This window comes from Silurus aristotelis (assembly GCF_946808225.1).
Source record: "Silurus aristotelis genome assembly, chromosome: 8".
Classification (NCBI taxonomy): domain Eukaryota; kingdom Metazoa; phylum Chordata; class Actinopteri; order Siluriformes; family Siluridae; genus Silurus; species Silurus aristotelis.
The window spans coordinates 790456-801040 of record NC_139581.1 but is presented as its reverse complement, the minus strand read 5'-3'; the positions used below and the strand labels follow the sequence as shown (position 1 = coordinate 801040).

Genomic DNA, 10585 nt, shown 5'->3' with positions numbered 1-10585 from the left:
AACTCAGGTCAGTGTTTTATTTCAACAACGGCAGGCAAGTGAAAGAGCGACGCGTCACCACGTCTGCAATGACAAACAAACAGCTTCTATTGTTGCCATGACAACATCATCACACAGTGGGATGCGGTAGCAGGACCACAAAAAAGAGAGAGAGAGAAAAGAGAGAGAGTAATCATTTCTCCTTTTTTTCTTTAAAAATCATTTCACATTTACATCTAAAATGCACAAAAAAACAACAACACCGGGAAGCCGATCTCAGCCGAACAACACACACACACACACACACACACACACACACACACACACAGTCAACACGAAGCAGAGCGAATGAAACGTGTCTTAGCGCTAACAGTGGCTAAATATTTAAAAATAGATCTGTAATAAAATATTCCTCTCCCGTCGCAGAGCTCAGTCAGTATCACCGCACGTGATGTTCACGTCTAAAACACGTCGTTTACACACTCTGTGTTCCAAACCGAGTGCTTAGCGCGCCCTTCGTTCACTCTAAAGTGAGGCATGCTAACTCGCTAACACGCTAACTAAACGCTAATAAACTTGTGCAGTTCCCTCATACAAACAGAGGATCAACGTGAAAACGTTTCACTCAGCGGCTCCGTGAGATGTGACCAGAAATGGATAAAACTTACACAATGTCACTCTTTAGCAAAGTAAAAAAAGGCATCGTTAGCAGAACAGCTGTGAAAGAAAATAACCCGAATAAAACAAACGCCTGATTTCAGTTTTCCGTACTATGACCGATAGCTACAACAAACCCCGCCTCTTTTCAGTTAAGCCAGCCCCCTTATGTTTTTTCCCCACCCCTTTTTGTTAAGTGGAACCGGCTAAAACCAGGCCGTGGCTTTCTTGATCTCATTGCTTTCATTTCAACACCGAACACCACCACGGCAGCCGTTCACACGTCCGAGGGGACTTGAAGAATTAAGATCAGTATTTAATCGCAGCTGGAGAGATGATTTGGCCGTTTTCTTTTTCCAACGCATGCAAATACACACAAAGTAATTTTTTCACATTCTACATGCGACACAACTGAATTGAACCCCACACACACACACACACACACACACACACACACACACACAAATTCACAATCCTAGCGTAGCATTTCCGAAACCCAGGCCAGTACGTGTGAAACTGAAAAATAATGGTTAGACTTTTTAAGGTGGAATGAGTTTAGCTTTGGGCCTGGAGAAACAACCAGTCAGATGTTTGGTGTGTGAGGGAAGCTCAGGTATAATCAAAGCGTTTACCGCTGAGCGAAACATCGCAGGTCCGTTGACTACGTGCCGAATTCCCTGGGTTTCGATCTCACGCTTGTGCATTCGTATGATTGGTGAAGTTGAGAAAGACGGGGCGGAGTTTATGTTCCGATGTTTTGACACAAACTCGATTGAGTTCGTGTAAAAGCGGCATGAGATCGGGGGGAAGGGTTTTTGTGTAACGCTAGCAGGAAATGGTGGACCATGGTAGACTAACAGGCACAAATGATTCAACATCTGGAAATGAGTAAAGACGCTACGGGTCATGGAGTTTTTTTTTCCCTCGGACGGAAAAATAATGAAGACACACAGATTCAGGTGTGGGTAAGCATGAGCAGGCGTGAACAAACACACACACACCGTGACGCATGAAGGCACTAATCACAAGCACACCGCGGATGCTCACAGCGCCACCTCTTGGGCTAGATGTCAGAAGGAAACAAGACTCTGATAAGAGATTCTTTAAAAACAGTCAGAAGCACTGCGATGGTGTTGGTTATGGCAAAAAATGGAAAGTGGAAATTTGCTGGAAACTAATCAGCGGGTTAAAGGCGACGGTTCATTCTCAAAGCTCTGAGCTTCCAATTGTAAAGCTGAAGCTGTGGTACGCTTTCACGTAGTTTCACACGTTTTTTTCTCTGATTGTAGCCGAGATCTTCCTCAGCTTCCTGGACACTAAACAGAACAGGAAGTAAACAGGAAGTGAGCGAAAGTTGTTTACCAGTTTGGGGGCTAATCCCAGGATGCTAGTTTGCTAAATCATATCCTAACGCATTTAATGCAGAATATGTTTTAGAAACTTTTTAGCGGAATGACGTATTTACTTCGTCGCAACCTTCTGACATGTTTCTGCTGTTAGAACTAGCGAGCTAGCTAGCATGTGATAAATAACATTAATTACGGAGGCTTTACAGTGAAAAAATTGAATTTTAGAAAAGAAAAAAGTGATAAAGGTGTGTCTTTGGAGTGTGTGAGAGCAAGCAAAGTGCAAAGATACGCAGTAGGACTGTTAAAAGGTAATCATTCGTTTTTCAGTCTGTAGGTAAATTAAAAACACAGAAGAAAACCAGATCAATAGCTAAATAGATAAAACTTTGGAGTGAACCATCTAGCCCAAGAGTCCGTCAGCGTGGACCAGGTTTCACTCCAGCGGCTCGTCCAGTTCGTCGTCCACCACCAGAGCCTCGAAGCTGGGTTTCATGTTCTTGTTTTTAACTTTACTGCGGGATGACGAGGGCTTTTTGGGATCTGAAACGTCGCTCGAGTTGCGCTCCTGGTTCTCGGTCCTGCTTTGAGGTTTCCGGTCTCCTGGAGGGCAAAGGTCATCGTCGACGGCGACGTTGTCGTCCACACCCATATCGTAGCGTTGGTATGTGCTGGCGTGAGCTTCCTCCTCCAGAGCGGTGATCTCCAGCGTGCTGTTCCACATCCCATAGCCGAAATAAATCAACACACCTGTGTGCGGAGTACAAACACAGTCAGAACAAGTGTGTGTGTGTATCAGGTTTGTCCAGGTGAGTGTATGTGTTGTATATCAGTGTACAGTTGTTTATTTGTGTATTGGTTTGTATAGGTGTTTCCAGGTGAAAAATATTTGTGTATTGATGTGTATAAACATTCATGGATGTGTATCAATGTGTGTGTATAATTGTGTATAGCTGTGTATAGGTGTGTCCAGGTGTATACATATGTATGGATGTGTATCAATGTGTGTATAGTTGTGTGTAAGTGTGTGTAGGTGTGTATAGTTGTGTGTAGGTGTGTATAGCTGTGTATACCTGTGTGTAGGTGTGTTTAGTTGTGTATACCTGTATATAGGTGTGTATAGTTGTGTAGGTGTGTATAGTTGTGTGCAGGTGTGTTCAGTTGTGTGTAGGTGTGTATAGCTAAATACATGTGTGTATAGTTGTGTGCAGATGTGTACAGTTGTGTGTAGGTGAGTATGGCTGTGTATAGTTGTGTGTAGGTGTGTACAGGTATGTGTAAGTGTGTATATTTGTGTAGGTGTGTATAGACGTGTGCAGGTGTGTATAGTTGTGTGTAAGTGTGTATAGCTGTGTGTGGGGAGTATAGTTGTGTGTAAGTGTGTATAGTTGTGTAGGTGTGTATAGATGTGTGCAGGTATGTATAGCTGTGTGTATGTGTGTTTATTTGTGGGTAGGTGTGTATAGCTGTTTATACAGTAGGTATGTATAGATGTGTGTAGGTGTGTATATTTGTGTGTAGGTGAGAATGGATGTGCATAGTTGTGTGTAGGTGTGTAGGTATGTGTAAGTGTGTATATTTGTGTAGGTGTGTATAGTTGTGTGTAGGTGTGTATAGTTGTGTAGGTGTGTATAGCTGTTTACAGGTGTGTATATTTGAGTGTATAGTTTGTATTTGTGTATAATTGTGTCCAGGTGTGTGTGTGTGTGTGTGTGTGTGTGTGTGTGTGTGTGTGTGTGTGTGTGTGTGTGTGTGCAGACACAGTACATTTACAGTATATAAAGGTGTGTTATTATGTGTAGAGGTGTGTATGAGCAGGTATGTGTTCAGGTGTGTGGTAGATGTGAGTGTGTTTGTATTGTATGTACAGACTTGTGTAAGAAGCAGAAAAGATAAAACCAGGAACAAGAGAACACAACAATTAGCACATCTGTTTTCATGACGTTACCATGGTAACGTTTCTCACCTATGAAGCACCAGACAGCAAAGCGGATCCAGGTAATGCCGGAGAGTTTGAGCATGAGGTAAATGTTGACCAACATGGCGGAAACGGGGACGAACGGCACGCAGGGAGCCATGTAGGGAAGACGCTTCGGGTTCTCCGGCTGCTGCACGATGATGAAGACGAGCAGCGAGATGGAGATGACGAGCAGAACGAGCAGTGTCACGGCCCACCAGTGTCCTTCAGTGATAAATCCAGCGCCAAAGGTGATCAGTGAGCAGAAAGCGAAGACGAGGACAAACAGCAGGAGAACGCAGCGGGTCACTGTCCTTCCAGTGGACTCTGTAGGACGGTCCATCTTTCCAGGAAGACCTAACCGGATCCGCAGGGTGTAATAACGAGGCCCCATCAGCCTCTTTATCTTCTGAACGTACACATTCTCCATGTCATCAGACTCGATCCCGGTCGATTTGTCCACAGTGCCGTAGTTCGGATGATTAGCCGCATAGCTTGACTTGGTTTTATCCGATTTGCCGATTAGCATCTCATTGTCGCCTAGCGAAGGGAGATTCTTAGCGCCGCACGTGTTTGTTGAGATGCACCCGCCACTGTCATCGTTGTTGTACTCATCACCTTCTTCGTATTCGTCCTTCTCTTCGCTCTCCCTCTTCCTGGCCACTTCCTGCTCAGACAGGAAGTTGACGAAGCCGTGGATGTCGCTCTCAGGTTGGTAGCGCAGCAGCAGCACACACACGGAGACGAGCGTGTAGGCCAACAGCGTGCCAATGGACATCATTTCGATCAGATCGCGCAGACTCACCAACAGGGCGAGAAGGCCGGCGAGGAAACCCGACACCACACACGCCACTGCCGGCGTCTCCGTGTACGAACTCACGTTAGCCAAGAACCTGCAATGCACATCGCACATGAGAAAACATCGCCTGGGACACGATAGATTACAGTCCCACTGTTTCCCAACAAGCCTGAGACGCTCCATGTCTTTCTGCTGTCCCTAATGTTAGCTTAGCTAACTAATTAACAGCTGGTGAACTAGCTAACACTTTGTCTCGATTTGCACTTAGGAAAACCTGTTAAATAATTCATGTTGCCATGACAACCACCAGGTTTATCACTACCACCATCTAGCTAGCTAATTTAACAGCTTTTCCAGATTTTCTGTTCTCATGATGTCATTCTTTTATAAACCCCCAATTTCTAAAAAAAAATAATAAGTTGGGACGGTGTTTTTATTTAATGTAAATAAAAACAGATTTAGCAAATTTCATTAATCCATTTTTCATTCACAGTAAATCACAGAAAACATGTAAAATGTTGAAACTAAGTAAATGTACCAATTCACAGAGAAAATAAGGTCATTTTGAATTCGATGCTGCAACGCGTCTCAAAAATTTGGGACGGGGAAACAAAAGTCTGGAAAAAGTAAATGTTATTGAAATGAAGCAGTTGGAGAAACATTTTATATCTAATGAGGTCAGTGAGATGATTGGGGTATAAATAGTGTATCTTAGAGAATCTCTCAGAAGTAAAGATGGATGGAGCCTCACCAAAATAAATTGTGGAAAGACTGTCTACAAAGTGTGGAACAATTTCAGAATAATGCTCCTGTTTTACAGTGCGTAATATCATTAAAAGGAGAATGATTCAAAGAATCTTCCAGGTATGGTCTTGTGTATCTGACCAGGACAATGCCAACTGCATACTGCATCTATTACACCAGCATGAGTTCGTAGTAGAAGAGTCTGAGTGCTGAACTGGTCTGCCTGCAGTCTAGAACTTTCACATTTTGAAAACATTTGGAGCATCATGAAACAAAAAACACAACAAAGGAAACCCAGAACCGTTGAGCAGCTAGAATCCTGTATCAGACACATATTGGAGAACATTTCTCTTCCAAAACTCCAGCAACTGCTCTCCTCAGTTCCCAGATGTATAGAGACAGAAGATGTGATGCTTTACAGTGGGAAACATGGTCCTGTACCAACTTTTATGAGACGTGTTGCAGCCATCAAATTCATAATGACCTTATTTTTTTTTTTTTTTTTTTTATAAATCCTTATTTGAAACATTTTATGTTTTTTGTATTATTATATAGAGAATATGGGGTTGTGAGATTTGCAAATCATTGCATTCAGTTTTAATTTTAATTTTACACTGTGTCTTAACTTTCACAGTTAGAATTAGAGTTTTGAGAGATTGTGACATCACAAAATTAATATATGTAACTCCGCCTCTGAATAAGTTCAGATTCTAACAGTCTCTATTTTAAATTAAAAAACATTCAATAATTGAAATTCAAGCAAAGAACCAGGACCAGGTTGATGGTTTAACCTGAAGAGCAGGCCGTCCCCGGCCATGGCGTAGATGACACGAGGCATGGGGAAGAGCGAGCCGAGCAGACTGACGGTCAGTCCAGCGATGGAGCCGAGAGCCACCACGTACTTGGCTGAGTAAAAGCCATGTTGAGAGAACATCTCCATCAGTGGGGCGTCGGCGTCAATCAGGTTGTAGGGCACCATCAGGGTGAGGATCACACTCACCTATACGACATGGAGAAGATGCTCATATGTAAAATTAGCCAAAATGCTGAAATAGCCACAGCTGCTAATTAGCGACTTTCTCTCGCAGGAATGTGTGAAGGCGAGCAGGCGTGTTTGGATTAGCATCATTAGCATCATTAGCACAGGTGTAAGAGAGTGAGTGAACATAGGACAACAGCTGGAGATGAAGAAGACAGGAAAGATCTGTAATGAAACTTTACTGCACAACTCGAATCCATCCAGTGTGTGTACAGGTGTGAGTACATGGGCTTTGTTTTTTATCCTGCTGTGTGTGTGTGTGTGTGTTTATGCTTAAATGTGTGAGTCCAGGTGTGTGTAATTGCAGGTGTGCAGGTACGTGCTGTGTAGTTGTGTATGAAGGTGTGTGAAGGTTTGTGTTCAGGTGTGTAAGTGAGTATAAGTTTTTCCGGTACATATTAGCAGGTGTGTGTATTGTAGTGTATCCAGTGTATGTAGTGCGTGAGTATGTATGTGCAGGTGTGTGCTGGGCTGTGATCAGATGCGAGTGTGTGTGTGTGTGTGTGTGTGTGTGTGTGTGTGTGTGTGTGTGTGTGTGTGTGTGTGTGTGTGTGTGTGTGTGTGTGTGAGTAGGTATGTGCAGGTGTGTGCTGGGCTGTGTTCAGATGTGTGCGTGTGTGTGTGTGTGGGGGGGGGGGGGGTGAGTAGGTGTGTGCTGGGCTGTGTTCAGATGTGTGCGTGTGTGTGAGTGGGGTGGGGGGGTGGGGGGGGTGTGTGAGTAGGTATGTGCAGGTGTGTGCTGGGCTGTGTTCAGTTGTGTGTGTGAGTAGTGTGTGAGTAGGTATGTGCAGGTGTGTGCTGGGCTGTGTTCAGATGTGTGTGTGAGTGGGGTGGGGGGGGTGTGAGTAGGTATGTGCAGGTGTGTGCTGGGCTGTGTTCAGTTGTGTGTGTGAGTAGTGTGTGAGTAGGTATGTGCAGGTGTGTGCTGGGCTGTGTTCAAATGTGTGTGTGTGTGTGTGTGTGTGTGTGTGTGTGTGTGTGTGTGTACTCACAGAGACGTAGGCAGTGAGACAGGTGATGAGAGACGCTGTAATGGCGTAGGGGATGGAGGTGTTTGGACTCTTGGCCTCCTCTCCTGTCGTAGCGATGATGTCGAAGCCGATGAAGGCGTAGAAACACGTGGCTGCTCCCTGCATCACCTGCACACACCATCACACCTCACACCATTTCCCATCATCATAATACACACGCATCACGGAGTCTACAGGTGTGTACAGGCATGTTACAGATATGTTTCATGTGTACTAGAGGACCGGTACAGGTATAATACAGTTGTATTGTAGGATTGCTCCAGGTGTGTTACAGATGTGTTATAGGGCTGCTGCGGTATATTCCAGATGTTATCCGGGTATATTACAGTTATGTTTCAGGTGTGTTACAGATGTGTTATGTTGCTGCCCCTGGTATGTTCCAGTTGTACTTTACAGATGTGTTATAGGGCTGTTTCTAGAATGTTACAGGTGTATTACAGATGTGTTACAGATGTGTTATAGGGCTGTTTCCGGTATGTTACAGGTGTGTTACAGATGTGTTATATGGCTGCTTCTGGTATGTTACATGTATTTTACAGTTGTATTACAGGAATGTTACAAGCGTGCTACAGATGTGTTATAGGTCTGCCTCTGATATGTGTCAGATGTGTTACAGAGGTATTACAGATGTGTTATAGTGCTGCTGCTGGAATGTTACAGGCGTGTTACAGATGTGTTATAGGTCTGCCTCTGATATGTGTCAGATGTGTTACAGAGGTATTACAGATGTATTATAGTGCTGCTGCTGGAATGTTACAGGCGTGTTACAGATGTGTTATAGGGCTGCCTCTGGTATGTTACTGGTGTTTTCCAGGTATTTCACAGGTGTATTTACCCCTGACCAGCCGAATGGAAGGAATCGTCCTTCGTCCCAGTTGGAGCTGTCGACAAAGAAAAAGCCGGCGATCATCATGAAGACCCAGACGAGCAGGTTGATGATGTTCAGGGCGTTGTTAAAGCCTACAGAGTTCTTCACCCCCAAAGCCACGATAACTGTGACGAGGATGGCAATGATGAGGGCCAGAATGTCAGGATATGCCTCCTCACCTTTACCTGAAAATAACAGGTGCAGGCGATGAAGCTGCAGCTACCAGGGGGTTACAGCTACATTCAATTCACAGTTCAATAAAACAAGTGTCTCACTTACTCTTAGGTCTGATCTTAAACCTGACCATATCAGTTCGAGTGAGGAACAGTGTTCGGTCAGCGTTTAGATGCACATCCAGGGGAAAATATGTACACCAAATGGTTTGTTTTTACAGGAAAAAGGCGTGGCCTATCCACAGGAAACAGATGTGTTCTTTCCCACATCAATTGCTGGAATATTTAGTATAAATACACCAGAAAGTAGATCTGCTACAAAACCATGGAAATGTTTGATCGGCTTGTTTTGCTTATATGGATAAATTATATACTGATTCAACACACACACACACACACACACACACACACACACACACACACACACACACACACACACACACACACACACACACTGTCTCTCTCTCTCACCCAGGCCACTGAGCGTGCCCACATGGCTGATCATGAAGGAGCTGATGCTGTGGTTAGCGAGCGAGTCGAACATGCTGCTCAGAGCGCTCGCTCCGGCCGCAGTGCCGATCAAATACTCCAGTATCAGGTTCCAGCCGATGAAGAAGGCCACACACTCGCCCACCGTTACGTAGCTGTAGGTGTACGCAGAACCCGTCGTCTTCGGGACGCGCACCCCGAACTCGGCATAACACACTCCTGCAGGAGAACACACAACATTTATAACGCATACATATCTGATTAAACACATGATCAACTTGTGCTGTTAATATCATGAACAGCAGCTACGCTAATTCCTCTACACTGCTTCTCTTTCTCTCCCCATCCCGAGGCTTCCTGAGGTCCCTCCAGCTCCAGTCACGTCCCACCTCAAGAAGATTGTGGACCTTTAAAGAAGTAGATGCCGCAAACATCCCGAACCATCTAGAGGCGTACCAGTGCCAATTGGATCCCACTTCATGTGGAGTTTGTACACTGGACCTCTTTGAGTGTTTAAAGGCTCTGGCATGGAGAAGCTGGTGTTGGATCTGTGATGATCTCAGATGTTGAGCTATTTTATGAGTTGCTCAGCAGCTCCTAGTTTTATAACCATAATGACTGTAGAAGACTGTAGAAAGATCATCAGTCATAATTACACACTCCAGTGCTCATGTTAGTTCTCACTCTCCAGTGTTCTGTAGTGTTTAAAGACTATAATCACACTCTTGATGTCACCCACATGAGGATGAGGTTCTGCTTTTGAGTCTGGTTCCTCTCAAGGTTTCTTCCTCATAACATCTAAGGGAGTTTTTCCTACAGCAGTCACCCTTGAACTTGAACACTGGAGACTGTAGCCATCACACACTTGAGCTTTTTTATTGACCAAAAAGAGAGGAGGGAATGAGAATCCAGGGTTTGTTCTGTATGAACACTGAACATCTTAGCTGAGGAGAAATATAACACTTTTATGACTTCACTGTTTTATTGCTCAGACCTCATAGATAACAGCAGAATAAATGAGTGTTCCTCTGTGTGTGTGTGTGTGTGTGTGTGTGTGTGTGTGTGTGTGTGTGTGTTTCCATGGGTAGATAACGATGTTCCATTGTTTCTAGTTTTTTGTTGATTCTGAATAAGATCACAGGAAATCTCAGTTTCCCTCGTTAGATGTTCATTACCATACGCTGAAATATCCACAATGTTCTCTGATCAGACTGTACCACGTTTTCTTATTACGCTCTACTGTACTTTCTACCACATTCTAGACCACTCAGTGGTGGACCATCAGGTCTGGACCTTCTCTGCTGGACTAACCTCTGTCACAATTACCGACTTAAATGTTTTAATATATTTGTGTTCACAAATGTGGAATAAATTATTCCAAAAGTCTATTCTCTTCATTTCATAAGTCAGAACCTGCCGGATTTTTTAAACATAAACTCCATGGTGCTTGAAGCTGTTGCTTTTATGATCAGATTTTGAGTTCCGGGGCCATCTAGCAGGCGT

At 44.1% G+C, this 10585-nt stretch overlaps 1 protein-coding gene across 2 annotated transcripts in view; it reads right to left on the bottom strand.

Annotated features, from left to right (window-relative positions):
- slc7a14a (solute carrier family 7 member 14a) overlaps positions 1-10585 on the bottom strand; it is a 24021-nt gene continuing 13436 nt past the window's right edge. For both annotated transcript variants that reach the window (XM_083547899.1, XM_083547900.1), the window contains exons 3-8: positions 9065-9301; positions 8388-8605; positions 7514-7660; positions 6274-6482; positions 3949-4832; positions 1-2732 (exon numbers count right to left, since the gene is read on the bottom strand). In XM_083547899.1, coding sequence (XP_083404025.1) covers positions 2419-2732; positions 3949-4832; positions 6274-6482; positions 7514-7660; positions 8388-8605; positions 9065-9301 — 2009 coding nt within the window. In that variant the 3' untranslated portion in view covers positions 1-2418. The remainder of the gene's footprint in view (positions 2733-3948; positions 4833-6273; positions 6483-7513; positions 7661-8387; positions 8606-9064; positions 9302-10585) is intronic.